The sequence below is a fragment of the Sturnira hondurensis genome, unplaced genomic scaffold, assembly GCF_014824575.4.
Source record: "Sturnira hondurensis isolate 20B ecotype Veracruz unplaced genomic scaffold, ASM1482457v3 Scaffold0004474, whole genome shotgun sequence".
Lineage (NCBI taxonomy): Eukaryota > Metazoa > Chordata > Mammalia > Chiroptera > Phyllostomidae > Sturnira > Sturnira hondurensis.
The window spans coordinates 9,652,683-9,670,376 of record NW_028077105.1 but is presented as its reverse complement, the minus strand read 5'-3'; the positions used below and the strand labels follow the sequence as shown (position 1 = coordinate 9,670,376).

The 17,694-nt window shown below is 36.4% G+C and overlaps 1 protein-coding gene across 3 annotated transcripts in view; it reads right to left on the bottom strand.

The window, feature by feature from the left end:
- PTPRK (protein tyrosine phosphatase receptor type K) overlaps window positions 1-17,694 on the bottom strand; it is a 498,662-nt gene that overhangs the window by 226,073 nt on the left and 254,895 nt on the right. For all 3 annotated transcript variants that reach the window (XM_037045782.1, XM_037045783.1, XM_037045781.1), the window contains exons 5-6: window positions 17,181-17,296; window positions 4,397-4,571 (exon numbers count right to left, since the gene is read on the bottom strand). In XM_037045782.1, coding sequence (XP_036901677.1) covers window positions 4,397-4,571; window positions 17,181-17,296 — 291 coding nt within the window. The remainder of the gene's footprint in view (window positions 1-4,396; window positions 4,572-17,180; window positions 17,297-17,694) is intronic.

Genomic DNA, 17,694 nt, shown 5'->3' with positions numbered 1-17,694 from the left:
AAATGGCATTTACTTTACAGCTAAAGGTCATGGATACTTATTAAAATACAAAAAAAATATTAACGATACTTATGTACAGAGCATCTTGACAACGGCTAATAGATGCCACTAAACTTTAAAAATCAAACCAGCAACAAAGCCAAACAAAAAACCTGTGCCTTTGACATTAAATGACCTAAAGTGTAATTAGAATTTTCCAGATAGACACAATAGATATAAGCATAACTAACAAATGGAAATAAAAATTGTCTATTGTAGCAATCAGAGAATTTTATGGACGTTTATTGTGGTTCAACTGGTTAGAAATGCAAGTGGGCCTTTAATTCAGACAGGTGAAAAGGAAAAGAGAGGAGTGCAAATGAGGTAGAAAATGAGAATCCATAACAGAATTTAGGCTATAAAGCTGGTGCTTTTGGTTTAAAGCTTGTAAACAGCATTTCAACCTGTATTTCACATTTTTACACTTCAATTTTCCAGGAACATCAAGCAAAAACATCTGCTCTTCAGCTCATCTCTGTAAAAACTTCTTTGTCAATAAAGATTGGCTTCCACAAGCTGAAGACATTATCATTACTCACAATGATCTGGAAGCAGCAACGCTAAAGTCATGGCAAGGTACATTCCATTTCAACATACTTCTTTTTCCCCTTTCTCTAGTTGGGTGAACACAGATCAATACTCTTCAACATGAGAATTTTGCAGTAAAATTTTCATTTGTAACAAACAGGAACAAAAAAGCCTTAAGCGTGCTCTGTCACTTTAGTTTAGGAGAAAATGCACTAATAAATCTTGCCCTTGGGTCATCTTTGACAACAGGCAATCCTATGCCAGCTCTTATTAAAGACTATTCATATCACTGCTCCCAAAATTTCCCTTAAAATTACCATCTTTTTTATCCTTGTAACAGGATGTCAGTTTTGAAAGTGCCAATGAGATACAGGACTAGTCACCAGAGTAAATTCTCAGCATTATTTCAACACCAGGACAGCTGGCCCCTGAAGGGTATGTGGGCTAGCAATATTTCCTTGGTGTTTATCTGGACTGTATATTACTTTCCAAATACAACAGCAAGCAAAGTATCACCTGTAAATATTAGATATATGACAAAGTAAAATATTGAAAAGAAAAATGTTGAAAAGAAAAATAAAACAGCCCAAACCATCAAAGTGTGTTTCTAAACTGCTAGCAGCTTCTGGATAGCACACCCAAAGCATTGTCATATTTTAACCCAACAGGTAAAATATAAAACCTAAGTAAAATGTGTACGTTAAATGGTAGACCTTTCTTTACAAAAATAAAAATAAAGAAAAAAAGCCTAAATTTTCTACGATAATCAAAATTCTCCACTCATAAATTACTTTTAAGTTTTTATTTATTTATTTTTTAGAGGGGCAAGGAAGGAGAAAGAGAGGGAGAGAAACATGGGTGTGCAGTTGCCCCTCACACGCCCTTGACCAGGGACCAGGCCCATGACCCAGGCATGTGTCCTGACTGGAAATTGAACCAGTGACCCTTTGGTTCATAGGTCAGCACTCAATCCACTAAGCCATGTCAGCCAGGGATCCACTTATAAATTTTATAGAAAAAAAACCACATTAATTCCACAAGTAACAATCTTCAAATAGCCACAAGGTAGTTCCAGGTTTAAAAAAAATGTAAAATCTACTCGGTTATTTAGATAAACAAGGGAGATCTAGTAATGACGAAATAAATATCTAAAAATAAACAGCATAGAATAAAGAAATTATATCTATAAAGGGTGCCCTGGATAAAAACTGTAATCTCTGCCTTCTATCAATTGTTTAATACATTACAGGATCATTTCTGCAAAAACCAACTACATGTGTGTATAACAGTAAGGTATTCAAAAGCACTCTATTTGCACTACTAAGAACCATCACCTCCTTCAGTGGCTGCACAGTGCATGAACATATAGTGCCATGTGATTATAAGGAGAATAATGAAACAAGAACACACACCCCTTCCCACATCGCCAGCACATTAAACACCGAGACAAGAGCTCAGTGATGGCCAGAGGGAAGGGGGGATCGGGAGTGGGTGGAGGCAGGCAAAGGGTGGGGGATGGGGACTTCTGGATCAGTGTCAACAGTAAAAAGGAAAAAAGGAGTTTGCTCAGGTGAGACAGACGCTGGAATGAAGCCCAACAAATATGAATCCACAAGCATGCATGAGCAGAAGACAAACCTTTTTTCTACATTTTCTACCTAAACCTTGGAGTTGAAAATTATCAGATTTTCTTATTCAATTAATTGGGGCTCTGATTTCATAAATGTCAAGCAGGTGATCTGAGCTGACTCTGCAAACACAAGAGGAGTTACACTGAAAACAGGGGTCATATCAATCTGTAAAGATAAAGTTTTTGTTGATGAGCTATAGGATCTGCCAAGGCAAACGCATTGTAAGAGGCTAACAGCATTACTTTATAATGTAAATGTTATATAAAGCTGCGGTGGGAGAGAATGCGCGCAGCATCAGGGGTCTGGAAAGACAGGGTTAAACCCTGGCATGGTCCATTATTAGATCACTGTGGCTCTCGGCAATTATGAAATACTCTGAACCACATTTTCTCTTCTAAAAGTACTAAAGTTAAGACATTAAAATCAAGTAAATCTTAAAATGAAATAATGTATGTAAAGTCATTCGGTGTCAAGCATTATAAAATATATTAACTTGAATACGGATGTATCTCATTCTCCTTCCAACCTTGGGGCTTTGACACACGCCTTACTGTCTGCCTGAGGACACTTCTTTCCCTTAACCCTGTCCCCACAGCCACACCTCTTACTAGAGCAGCCTTTTCTTGACTTTCAGATCCAATTTCAAAGAAAACTTCCTTACAAGGGCCTTCCCTGGTGCCTCTGATAAATCTCAGTCCAGTTTGGATATTTTGTTGGAATCTGGCAAACTTCTCCCTGAAGTGACTTACACAATCTACATTTTCATTTATGTCATTATTGATTGATGCTTGAACAAAGCTGCATCACCTCTAAAGTTTCACATGAGAGACATCCTCATTTTTTACGGTTTTAACTGCGTCATCACCTCTCTAAGAGGCCTTACAGATCTCTTTAACTAAAATAGAAATCCTTGTCATTTTATACGCTTACTTTTCTTTGTAACACATACCACAATACTGCAGTTTTAGTACCTAACGTAACTCGATGGTAAATTTCATATGGGCTTGGGATTTGTATTTTGTTACAGTTCTAGCTCTATAGACTAGAACAGTGTGTGGAATAAAATGGAGTCAGTAAATTTTGAATGAATGTGATAACACATTAGTACTTGTAGTCATTTCTCCAGTATTCACTTCTGATATGTACTCATTTGTCATAATTCCCTGCAATTCCTCTAGCAACCTTAGTATTCAAGAATATTAATGAGGACCTCTTAGCAAGTCTAACTCTGAGACTACATGAGTCTAGAATTAGAGAGCATCAAGCACTGTGTTTTGACACCAGTAAAATTTACAGGTCTCCATAGGATAGAAAGTTTGAGGTTGACCTCATGGCCACAAGGTTTTAAAGAACAAATGAAGTATCTGTGTAACTGTTTAAAAAAGGAAATATGATCCACCCCCATCAGTAAATGAGTCGATCAAAAAACTGTCATACATTTACACAATGGGATACCACCCAGAAGAAAGAAAGAAAGGAGCTCCGACCCTTCTCAACAACATGATGGAACTGGACAGCATTACACTAAGGAAAATAAGGCAGGGATGAAAGACAAATACCATAGGATCTCACCTATAAATGGAACCTAATCAACAAAACAAATAAGCAAGCAAAATATAACCAGAGACATTGAAATAAAAAACAAACTAACAGTAACCAGAGGGGTGAGGGGAGGAGGATAACAAGGGAAAAAGGGGGTCTTTAAGGAACATGTATAAAGTACCCATGGACAAAGCCAAAGGTGGGTAGGATCGAGGGTAGGAGGTGGGGATGGGTGGGGCAGGGAGGAGTTGGGGGAATAAAGACAAGTGTACTTGAACAGCAATAATAAATACATAAATAAATAAATAACAACAGAAGTCTATGAAACTGCAAGAAGAAAAGGAAATACGGATCTAAAGTTACATGCACACCAGACAATGGCAATATAGAATAAAATGTTTGTATGCGTAGCCCTATTACTGCATTTTAAAGGAGACTCCATTCGATGAAAACACTTGCTGAAAACTTGTTGAAAAACTGCAGAACTACAGTCTTAATTTTATCTTAAGACATTACCAGAACTTCTATAACAATATAATTTTATAGTAACTTGAGATGAAGAGAACTAGGTTTCAAAATCAATGCAAATATTTACAGTGTCACTTTTGTTCGAATAAAACTGTGCAATGTCACACAGTGAAAACATTTTACCTTACCTCTCACAATAAGTTGAGCAAAATTGGACACACCAGAACCTAGTTCTGATTGAGTTACGCAGCGATACAAATCCTGGTCCGTTTTTGTCACCTCTTGCAGTCTAAAGGAAGCAGCAAATCTCCTGTGATTGATGTTCTTAGTCTGGGCTACTGGTATATCCTCTCCATTTCGCCTCTGCAAACAGAAACCAATCTTTAAAAAAAACAGGTTCTTAGCATTTCCATAAATCTGAAGCATCTTAGCAACCAATATCTGTGAGAAATTATTCTTGTGGCTAAATTAGTAGAAAATGTCTATGCAGTCCCCACAAACTTTTACCAGGTTTGATGACACAGTATTTCTTATAAACTGAACCAAAGCTGCTGTTTTTATTGGTATATGTCTAGCCCAACAAATTCATTACTTGTTGTTGAGCCTTAATTAATGCATTGTACCAATGAGAAAACATAATCTACTATATCAGACATTGCTTTATTTACTCAACTTCCAGTATGCATTACAGTTAAATATAGCAGTTGACGACATGTACAGAAGTCAAAAATAATGATAAGTATTTCTTTTATCATGGAAAATAATAGGTCTTTGCCTTACTACAAACTATCATTTTAGTAGAGTGGGCAGGGCTATGAAGAAGGCAGTAACAGTAACAGCTAATAGTACATTTTTCTTATGCAGCAATGTTTGCATGTAGTTTTCTGCCTTCATTTATTTATTCTTCAATTCCAGGTGCCTTATCCTGCTTTGAGGTTTTATATAATTTTTCCATTCCAAATAACCCTACTTCTGAGAAATGCTGAAAAATCAATCAAAACAATTAAATGATCCAGGGATTACAACCTATTACTTCCTTTTTCTATTCCTCTTCCCCATGCCCAGATCCCTGCCATGCTTTTTCATATACTTTGTCTACAGTGTAGGTTGGAGAGACTTCTCACTCACCAAGTGTCCCTGGCAAGTCCTTGTATTCCCTAAGTATTATCAACTCTCTGTTAAACCAACTAAGCTTCATCATGCAGGATGCATTCGGCGTTTATTTGACTAGTCCGGTTCTTGGCATAAGGCAGTTCAGTGGTGATCTTGGTTAATTCCCAGCATCTATAGTAACAAGGTTATTAACCCAGCCCTTTGCTACTCACAATGTGGTCTACAGACCAGTAGCCCCTGGATCCCCTCTCAGATTATTACAAAGTCTATAGGTCCCTCTAGACCTCCTAAATCCAAGTCTGCATTTTAGCAAGATCCCTAGGTTACGTATTGAGGCATTACAGCCGTAGGCACATTGACTGAAAACAATCACAGTGGTCCTATTCTCATTAGCAGTGACAGGCCTAAAAACGGGTGTGCACCCCGATTCTGTTCAATGACAGTCTGAAATGCTGTCAACAATTCCTAGAATCCCCTTTTTTTCCTGGACTGTTAGTAGCATAAAAGTAATTATTTTCTATTATTTTCAACATGAAATCCTAAAAGTTAATATGGTACAGTTAGAATTCAGTACAGTTTCTTTCATCTTCTCTTTTCAAAGGTTGAGAAATAAATTAATAAAACTTAATTTTAAATTAAATAATGTGGCACTTAGAACACTTCCAGAGATTATGTCACTCTATTGACTTGAAAACAAACTAAAATTATGTTTATTGCTTTATTTATTTTTTATTGCTTTTCCCGAGTACACGATGATCTGTAACTCCTTTGTCCTCTTAGAGTTGGAGACTGGAGACTGGTTTTCTGATTGGTATTTAGGTTACTGCCTAATAGCACCAAGAGGAGGACATGTGATTTGCCAGGACTTGTCAAAACTGCCCCCAAAGTAAATCTGAACACATAATTAACTGTGACGGAAGTGAATCATATATTAATCTAGCCAAATTAATCCCGAGGACAGATGGAATCCTCCCAGGGCTTGTCTGCCAGGTGAATATTTTTTGTTCTCTGTCACAGGGATAACACAGCTATTACCATCACCATCATCATCATCAAATAATTAAACTGAAGCACTTTTGAAACATGAAATAGTATCATGGCAAACATAAATATTAGAAACCTTATGTTGTTTCTTGGAGAAAAGCACTCATTTCTATCTCCTAGCAGTTGTATTTTTTTTTTCAGTAGAATCACACTAAACAAGGAAATGGCGTTGCTCTATCATTAATTACACTAAACTGCTAACAGGAAGCTCACCAATGTATTTACTATGTGGTAATGAAAGGACTGAATGGGGTGAATAACACCTGACACAGAAAAAGAAAGGCGACAATTGCTATAATTTTGGTACAAAGCAGGACAGAAATGTGCTGGGGATAGCAAATTACTAGACTCAGGATCATAAGTGACAAAAAATAAAGTCAGCGATTAAACAAGAAAAGAAGTTTTAGCCTAAGAAGCACAGTTACCTTTGCAGTATTGGGAGCAGGTAACCCATGTGAGGGGTCACACCGTGAGCCTGGGTGGGCAGACTGACCCTTGCCTAGTTGGGATGACCCTTTCCTAGGATCTCGTCCTAAATCGACCATTGATCAGCTTCACAGTTCTCATTACAGTCGTCCCTCTCAAATAACGGGGGTCATGTTTTAAGACCCTCAAGCCATGTATACTATACATACATGCCTATGATAAATTTTCATTTATAAATTAAGCACGGTAAGAGATTAACAACAACAGTTAATTTAAAACAATTATAGCAATATACTGTCATGAAAATTATGTAAATGTGGTCTCTTTCTCTATCTATATACTTTTTTTTCAGTTCTAATCTATATCTGAATCTGTGCAACCATCCCTCACTCGCAGTAAATGGCCCAGTGTCATTCTTTTCAGGGGACTCTGCCGAAGTCTCCCTAGAGGCCCAATGCCTTCTGGCTTGACGGGCTGCCATCCGTTGTAACACAGTTTCTGTTCATGACTGCCCCTCAGAACTTTAAGGCTCTTTCCATCATAACAAGCACTTGCCGTGGCCTGCGGCCACCACTTTTCCAGCTTAAGTAAGGTGGGACAGCAAAACTGGCACAAAAGTCCTTTCCTGTCTTCACAATTTCAAGGGTAGAAGATTGAGTCTTAGCATACACACATCTTAGCAACCTCAGCATACTTTTTTTCTTTCCATACAAAGTACAGACGTTTCACTGATTCTCTTAAAGGAAGTACTCTGTGTCTTCTCTTTGGTATACTGAAGCATCACTGCCATCTAAGCATCTCCACTCTTGCACTTCGGGACCACTATTAAGTAAATAAGGGCACTGTGGTGCTGTTAATGTCAATCCGGCAATAAAGACCACTACTAAGAGACTTATAGGTGGACAGTAAAGCCATGTGGACATGCTGGACAAAGGGATAATTCACATCCTAAAAAGAATGGAGAAGGCTATCCAAGATTTCATAATGCTACTCAGAAAGGCACACAATTGAAAACTTATGAAGTGTTTACTTCCAGAAGTTTCTGTTTAATATTTTCAAACCTCAGCCTACCATCAGTAACTGAAGACACAGAAAGCAAACCTGTGAGTAAGGGGGGAGTAAGGGGGGAGTACTAAACTTCTCAAATCTCCACCTTTTCATCTAAAAATGGGAATAGCAATTTGTACCTGTTTATTCAACAGAGAGGTTGAGAGTATTTGATGTCTTGCAGCACTTGGGAAGAGCCTCCCAGAGGGCAGGCTGAGTCTCCTTCCTGACCTGTGTGCTCTGTACCTCACAAAAATTCATTGAACCACAGGCTTAATCTTGTGTTGTTTTCTGTATCTGTTGTATTTCATAATGAAGTGATGTTGTAAACATTACATCTTTGTATTAAACCCCCTTCATGAAGAAGGAACCTGGCCGGCCGCCAGAGCCCCCAAGCAGTCATACTGATCACAGGAGCTCAATGGAAAGTGCCAAGTGCGGGACGTGACAAACCCCCTGAAAGCACGCTGAAAGGGCAGCTTGAGGAGCTATAGGAGAGGGTATTATTTTGCACAGGGAAAGTAGTAAATTGTAATTTATGAATATCGATAAGAAGGAATCCTTGAGCTTTTATGACTGCCTAGCTTTTACAGAATACTCCAGGGATAGATAAGGAAGATGAAGAACATTCCATACGTTACTCATTTATAATCGATTATGTAATCTGTAGACTACAAACTTAGACTTTATAAATTATTGAAGGAAAAAGAATGCACTGTATCTTTAAGGCACTGAATTCTTTAAAGTAGAAAGCCACATAAAGCCAATCTGAGGAACATGTAATAATCACATAATTTAAATATATTCAAAATATCTGATGCTCATTGTTACATGCATACACACCCAAAATGCTTAAAGTTAAAAAAAACATTAAAACCCATGATCCTTGGTTGATAATTTTACTTTAAGATCAATGACCATAATTCTTTATAGAAAGCCATCAAGGAAAAATATAATGCCATGAGCTGAAATAAACCAATGTCCTGGGGAAACAGCAGGACTGACAAGAGTAATAGCAATTAGCTACCAAATAGAACATGGTCTCTTAAGTGGAGCAGAATTAATTGTAAATTAGCATACACCACAGAAAAAATCACTAGTGCTTAAATGAAGGATAAACAGAGAAAATTAGAGTTAAATAGCAGGCTAGTGTTCATCTACCAGCTGAAGTCTAGAACAGTCTACATGTCAGGAAAGCACAACAGGCATGGCTAACACTGGTCTCTAGCGTGACCCCTGTTCCCTAAGCCACAAGGCCCAGAGAGGCCACAGCCGAAAGCACCTCGAGCCAGCCCATAGATGGATTCTCCTAAGTGACACCAGGACAAACAACCCTGAGGTTGGTCGGGCCACAGCTTCGGACTGCCTTGTTAAACTTTCACTACGGTTTAAAAGAACCCAAAGGGATGGAAATGTCTCCTCCTTTTTCACTCCCATTTAGGATAACTTCTGTGCAGTTATGAAGGTCGGGGAGAAAAATGTAAACCAATGGATCTAACAGACAAATTGAGTTCCAAGAGAGAAAAATGAGAAACCAAATTCATTGGCTGGCTGTAAAAAATAAACTATTGGGGATATTCAGAAAGGGGGCTGTTTTTATTGTGTGTCTCTCACATAGTCCCAAATTCTGTCAACAGTACCAAGTAGACCTAAAGCTCTATTGCCTTCTTTCATCTGCCCCCCTCCTCCTCTACCTACAAATGTTCCATCTCCTTTGACGCTGTCCAATCGAAGGCCTTTGTCACTTACTGTCTGCACTGCTAATACTAGTTTCCTTCCTGCTTCTGCCTGCGTATCACTGCATAGCCCTAACCCGTCATAAACTGTATTCATTTCTACCTCCCATTTTGACATTCCACTCCAATAAGATCTTCCTCCTTACGTTCCTATACCACCCACATACACATACTATTTTTCAGAAATAACTATGCCCACTGATTCTTTGCTCATTCAAGGCCTACATGTCCTTCAGTGACTTGGTCAAATCTTTCATTCATTCCGATTTATGTTGCTGTCAACTATGAAATAGTGCAGTGCTTAGATACTATACAGTTTTTTTCTTAGTTATAGAAGCATTTCTCAGGGCTGAAAGGATCTTAAAAAAGCATTCAGTTTCAAATTACATCTTTAGCAAGGGCTTACCCAGACTATGTTTGGATACTTCCACTAACTGTAATTTTACTACCTTCTGGAGTAGCTCATTGTAGGTTCAATAGACCCATCATTAGAAAGTTCTCCCTTATAATCAGCATATCACTCTTACCATAGAGATTTAAAGCATTAGTTATTATTGTACTATAGTCTCTATAGAGAACAAATTAAATCCCTCTTGTGTATTTCCAATATTCTAAGATTTTAAGAAATATCTTTAGTCTCCCACAAATCTCAAGATTTATGTATAGCATGTCACTTTAGCAATACTTATATTGTTTCTTCAACTCTAGTCACTGTCCTGGTAATTACATGCTTCTTTTCCTTAGTCTAGTATTTCAAATGTGAGTCAGCCATTTTTAAGGACAATGACCTGGAAAATGTTAGAATTTTCACCAAGCCTAGGCAGGACCATTTTTACTGTATCTCATCCCTTTGCTTCTTTTTCCATGATACTCAGTGAGAGCTTATTCCATACTGCACATTTAGTCACTTTGGCTTTGAAATGTTTCTCTCAAATTAATTTTCAATGAATTGTGCATTGTAGAGTGCATATTTCTAGGCACAGATTAATTTTTCCCAAGGACTTATCTTCATGATAAGAAATGCAAAAATTACTAGATTTTGCTATCAAAAAGTAATAGCAGCAGGAATAATAAAAAGCCCATGGAAATCAAATATGCTATAAACGTCCTGACACTTTATATGACAGTAGAAATGTCATGAAAAAATACTAGACCATGGGGCCCCCAGAAGGAGCTATGTAGGTGATTAGGTAGATAAAAGTTGAAATAGTAGAGTGATATATATCACCAGTTAAAAGTTTGTACTAAGTTTTCTTAAATCATACTTCTGATTCCCATGGTTTCAGTGCCAGTGTTCATGTGTAATGTAGAAACACGGCTATGACATCTGCCTGGACAGATAAAACACTGTGTGGCCAGGTAATTCTGACCAACCATTTTCACTGACCCTCGGGTGACACCAGGTGTTACTGCAAGAGATGGGTCTCCCTCTCTCCAGCTGTTTTGAAGAGCCATTTGCATCTTATTTTACTAATTTTACTCTCCAACTATTACTCTCAATCCATCACTTAAATTATCTATTGCTTCGTAAGGAATGACATTTCCTTTGGCTGAGGAAGGGCCACATCACACTACATTAGTCATGACAAAGCTCACCAAGGGCAAAGCCATGGCAGGCTTCCCTGTTTTGGCAGGCCCACTGTGGTGGCACAGTGCCAGCACCCGTGGCACTTACTGACAAATTGGCCCAATCACCACAGCTTCGATGGCACTCTGCATGGGATTACCAATCACACGTTAAACAGCCTCAATTCAATTCACTGAAACAAATGGTGCCACCAAATCTACCCACACAATTCCCTACTTTCAATGACTCCACGGTCAAATTTCCCTGTCCAATGCAATGATGCATGCCCACAAAGCTCTGTAATGATGGATGAGGTCATTAGCATTTTCGTTTCTACACTGAACCTGCAGCCAAAGCATATGGTCTGGCAGATGTTCCAGCCATGGGCTCTATTTGACTCGCCATGTGGGTGTCCACTTATACTGGACCTTCGTGAAAGAATGCTGATTTATATGTTTCAGTCTTTCGATTCCTTCACATCCTCAAAAGTTGTAACATGTTCTGAAAACAGAACACTCAGGCAGGCTTTATTTTATATTTCAGCTATACTAACACAAAAATTACATTTAAACCTAATCAAATCACTGCAACTAGACAAGATGCACAAAAATGTAAGTAATATCTGCAGGCTACTAACATCTCTGGCTTGATTAGTACTGACAATGATTTAGGAATTTGATAAACTGTATCATATACTCACTTTTCCCTCATTCATAATTTGTGAGGTAAGCTATTTATACAGTGAGCTGGATGGATCTAAACTTCCGACAAATGTATATACACACATATATACTAAAGAAATACGATGCTTACATTATTCCCGAAAATTTTCTCCTGCCCACCTCCAGTCAATCCTCATCCTCCAGAAGCAAATACTATTAGAGTTCTACCATCCTAAATTAGTTTTATCTCTTCTAGAGACAAATGGATCGTTTAAATGATTTATATGGACCATTAAATGATAAAGGATCCATATAAGTGGATCATTCAGTGTGCATTGTTTTGTGTACCTGTCCTCCTTCTGAAAACACAATCTTGCTGAGATTTAGCCACACTGGTGACCAGTCAGTACTTCATTCTTTGTTATTACTGAGTGACATTCCATTGCACGACTGAACCACAGTTTGTTGATCGATTCTCTTATTAAAAGACATTTGAGATCTTTACAATCATTGGTTATCAGATGAAAAAATCTGTTATAAACACTCTTGCTCAAGTCTTTTTGTGAACATCTGCCTTTATTTATTTTGGGTAGATACTTAGAGTGGAATTTCTGTGTCATGTTAGTTGTTGGCTTATATGTTCATTGTTCTTGCCATCACATTACTATTCATATTAGGAAGAGTTGAAATAAAAAGGACATAATTAAAACTATCAACCTATGAAAATGTCTAACCTAACTTTGCTGTGAGAAAATTCACTGATATTTCTCAGTAATATAACAAGATAATTTGATCATTTTACTGAGGAATAGAACCAGTATAAATCATTCATTAAAATTTTATTGTGATCTTATTTTCCAAAATCTGTGTTTTACACTAAGCCTTAATGTAAGATCCACAAATACTGTACTACAGGGGATTCCCAAGGAACACAAAATGGCTTATTTCTAAAACTTGTTGTGAGAATTGACTACAGCGAAAAAAATTACAAACCACACATTGACAAAAAATGCTATGCTTATATCTAGATACATGCTATTTCATTGAGTTTTATTACTACAAGAATTTGGAAAGTCTCTAAAAGAGACTAAAGACTATATTCTAAGTTAATAACTACTGGATTGGCAAAAAAAAGTCTTTTCAGTTTTTTCCGTAAAGCAAAAGGCACATTTTTCATGTTCACCAATAACTTCACTGATTTGGATACTTTGAGTATGTCAGCTATCTCTCACATGGTATACACTGACTGCTCTCAATTAAAGTCTCAATTTGATTGCTCCCAATGTCAGCTAGCTGACTATACACTGCACTGTACAGTTTTTTCCATACACTGCAAAAACTTTTTTTTTGCATTTCAGTTGGGTTTTTGCCTGTCTTGAAATACATCAAAATGTTGCATATTATCTTCCATCTTCAATGGTAAAATGGAAACCCCAAAATTTACTGATTTTGCCCTGGCTGGTGTGCCTCAGTGGACTGAGTGCCAACCCGCAAACTAAAGGGTCGCTGGTTTGATTCCTAGTCAGGGTCCATTCCTGGGTTGCAGGTCAGTATGAAGTGTGGGAGAGGCAACCACACATTGCTGTTTCTCTCCCTCTTTTTCTTTCTCCTTTACCCTCTCTCTAAAAATAAATAAATAAATCTTTTTAAAAATTCACTGATTTTGATAAGTTTTTTTAAGCACACTGCTATGACAGCTGTCACAATACAATCTAACAAAATTATTTCAAATGAAGTTAAAAACAACTCAGCGCCAATAGAGCCATCTTATGGGGAAAAAAACAAACAAACTTTTTGCCAATCCCATAAATTGATTGACCTCAATTTGGAAAACTATATTCCAGAAACCATCATGATTCCACCCTATTTATATAGCTCATCAACCGTCTAAAAACATTCATATGGGTTGTTTTATGTATTACTAGACAGCTCAGCATACACAAGGAAGTTCATTCAAATTACATGTTTTGTCATTGTTTACTAAATGTTCAGAATAAATGACCTACTTCTAAGGTTCTATAATTATATAATACGACATCTTACACGTACCAACACTCCCTAGAGATACATCTAGAACCGCTATGATAAGATTTATGGATTATTGTAGATTAGCTCAGGTTTTGTTCTCCATTTTATAATTTACCTAATTTATATATCATTTTAAACAATAAAATTGGTTACAATATAAATTATAATCTAAAGATAACAAGTGAGAGAATTTATTCTGCATATGTATTTTCATACGAAAATTATTCTAAATATCAAATAGTATCAAACATTATCAATATCTTTCATAAAAGTTGTATTATTATTTCTCCTTTAAAATAGAAAATCGGTTGTTTTTTGTTTTTGTTTTTGTTATTCTATCCCATATTCAGACATTTTAACAATTGAAGTACCATGCTATAGATGATGTAAGTCATTTGGAGGGTGTAAAAATTGATCACGATTTTTAATTACACCTGACCGGGGCCACTCCATTCCAGCACTCTTTTGATAGGAAGCAGTGACCTCTCATTGAATTCCTTTAAGTGTATTCATTCTCAATACTCTAAGCAGATATTTTAAGCAGTTGTCCTCACAATGATACTTAAGACATATTTTCCCCCCAAGGTCTAATAGCATAAAAATTTGACATTCTTCCACCAATAAAAAGGTAGTCAAGGTAATGTTTCAGGGCATCAAAAATACTATAAAGGGCTACAGTTTATCATCTTTTGCTGTTAGAAATTTTAGTCTCTAGCCAACCACTTGTTTTATAGATTAGAGTAAGAAGATTGAGGTCCAGAATAGTTCAATAAACTCTTTAAGCCTACACAATTAACTAGGTAATCAGACTTAAAGGGTTAGAATTAAGGTTAGAATTAAGAACTAGACTTACTGGCCCCTCAGTGGATTGAGCACAGGCCTGCGAACCAAAGCATCACAGGTTTGATTCCCAGCCCTGGCACAGGCCTGGCTTTCAGTCCATATTCCCAGTATAGGGTATGCTAGAGGCAACCACACAATGATGTTTCACTCCCTCTCTTTCTCCCTCCCTCCCCCATCTCTCTAAAATAAATAAATGGAAACCTTTTAAAAAAGAACTAGACTTCCTTATTTCTAGGAAGTGGTTCTACATCAAGCATAACCGACTTGACATACGTTTGTGTGGGATGGCTTGAAGATTCAGTGTGGAACCAAGTTTCTTTCCGCTTTATCATGTTTTTACTAAAAGTGTAATAAGTTTTTTAAGTAACTGGCCACTTTCTGATCAACTCGTTTTCTGCATGTACAATAGCTAGTCTTACTAATTTGAAAACATCCCTAAACGAAGTAATCAATAGTTTTCTTTTCTCTTCAAAGTACTTTTCAACTTTCCCTTAAGGTACTTGTTGACTATTGGTCTCTTGCCTCCTCTTAATGGTTTCACACCCCCATGAACTCTCTCTTCAATAACTGATAATTTTCAATACATATTAAACATGGAGAAGAATATTTAAGTGAACAAATTAAGGTAGCTTAGGTAAGGAAAGTTTTTTTAAAATTAATAAAGTGAATATGCAGACTGCTGATGAATTGGGCAATCCCAATGTCAAAATAGAAGAGAAATACACAAACACACCTCAGCAAATATGAAGAAAATGAAGAGAAGAAAGCAAAATAGAAGTTTCATGGAATATTTTTATCTCTCATCTTAGTTTGAAAACATGGGAAGAAGAAATTTTTAAGAAACTACAATGAAAGGAATCAATCTACAAAGTAGCAAAAAAAAAAAAAAAAAAGCAGTATTTTGACCACAACCCACTCAGGCCACTGGGGCCGGGAATGTGTTGCCAGAAGGCAACAGGTATCTGAGTTTACAAAACCCTTTTATTTCAATGTCACATTGAATCCTGGAGCATGAAACCAGGGACAGACTGCAAAGACTCTAGTTTCCCAAGGCAAGACTCTCTGGATCACAGCTAAAAAGCAAATGCCAACTAACGGTCTTACCTACAAATAAAAAAATAACTAGCAAGATAATTAATGAAAAACATTTACAAGTATTTTTTTAAACTATTATTTAGGCTGAGAGGGAGAGAGTAAGGCACATTCTGACTTAAGGTTTAGATGATAAAGCAAGTTCCATATTATTCAATTTGCTGTCCAGGAATAATTATATTTTAATATCTATATGGGAAATTAGCATAATCAGAAAAAGGAGCTTCATTTCCTTTTCACATATTCAGTATGGTATCTTTATACCTGCAAATCAGAAAAATTATAAAAGTACTAATAATTAGATTTATATGAAGCACATCTGTTAACCAATTTTATTGTGAGAATTAGGTGAAATAATACATTTAAAACATCTAGTATAATATCAGGCACTATACTAGGTATGGTTTTATAATTTGCTTATTATAAACATTAGCCAAACCACCTGCAAACTAATGATTATCCTCAACACGAACTTCACCTCTCTAAAGATATACTAAAATAAATCCTGATGTCTATGTTCAAGAAACTAAGCTAATCCTACATTAATTTCTCTTTTTCATCTCGATTGGCATTCTCAATAATTTAAAATTCAAACTGATTAATCTCTTTCTTCATTGTGATGCAAATAGAAACAAAATAATAATAAATGTGCTCAGAGAATATTATTACTTACATTATTTCAAGTATTTTTTCAACAGGCTTTGGAACTGCTCTTACTTAGCTCCTTCCCACACACACTGACCCAGGACTGACAAAGAATTCTCAGAAAACAGGGAATATTCCTTAGGCTATTGTTTTGGTTCTTCTAAAATTCTTTATATACATGATTTATGTTTCTCTAACATATATGCTAAATTGCAACTCATTAAATACATGCTTATTGAAGATTTAATATATTCAAGGCAATTGTCAACCTAAGTCTATGATTAAACTTTACACACAAAAATTCAGAAAAAAAAAATAATTGGTTGTCTTCCAATTCACATTTCCAGAATACCAAAAATTCCTTAAAATACTCTTTATACATGTATCTGAGCATGACAGTTTGTACTTAAGTACTATGCTCTTTTTAGTTGAGTTTTCAAAATATTAAACAAGGAAATTTTCATTTTGGTCTTATATCGTGGGTCTAGAAAAATTGTTTTTACAGTTTGCATGAAATGCATGAAACATTAGAGAATCACTAAGTTTCCTTAGACACTAATCCAAATACTTTTTAACTGTATACTGTTATATTTTTTTCATATTCCAAAAATAAAAATATATGAAATGGATCTGCAGCTAATTAAATCAAGTGGAAGGGAGCATCTCTCTCTCTCTCTCTCTCTCTCTCAGAAAAGAATGACACCACAATCAGTACATCTTTTAAAAAAATTAAGTGTACCCTTTAGCTTAGCTGCCAGCTTGGGCTTACCTGCAGCCATAACTTGTTATGCACAGCATCTCTCCCTGTAGCGATACACTGAAATGTTGCATTCTGCCCTGCATTGACTTCTACATCCCCCAGACGGAGGAAATGAGGAGATTTATCTGTGAAGACAAAAAAAAAATGTTGTTTTAACATGAAGAAAATAGGCAGTATTACTTTTCCCCAAGAGAGTAATGTTATTAATATTCAATCTTTGGTCAAGACTTATATGGAACAAAATTGAGCTTTCTTTGCACTGAAAAATACCTCCTCTCTTTCATACCACTTTTTCTCAATAGCTCTGTCACTTACTGCTCCATAATTACTAGAGCACTGTTCTACAGACTGAGCACTCAACATGTAGCATAGAGGACCGTCATGGACTTTTGCATATGGGTACCAACAAAATACTTTCAAGTCCAACAAGAAAAAGAGATCAAACAGGCATAAAATAAAGCATAATAGAAAAATGATAAAAATATATAATGATATTTAAGCAGTCAGATCTTTAAAATTTCAA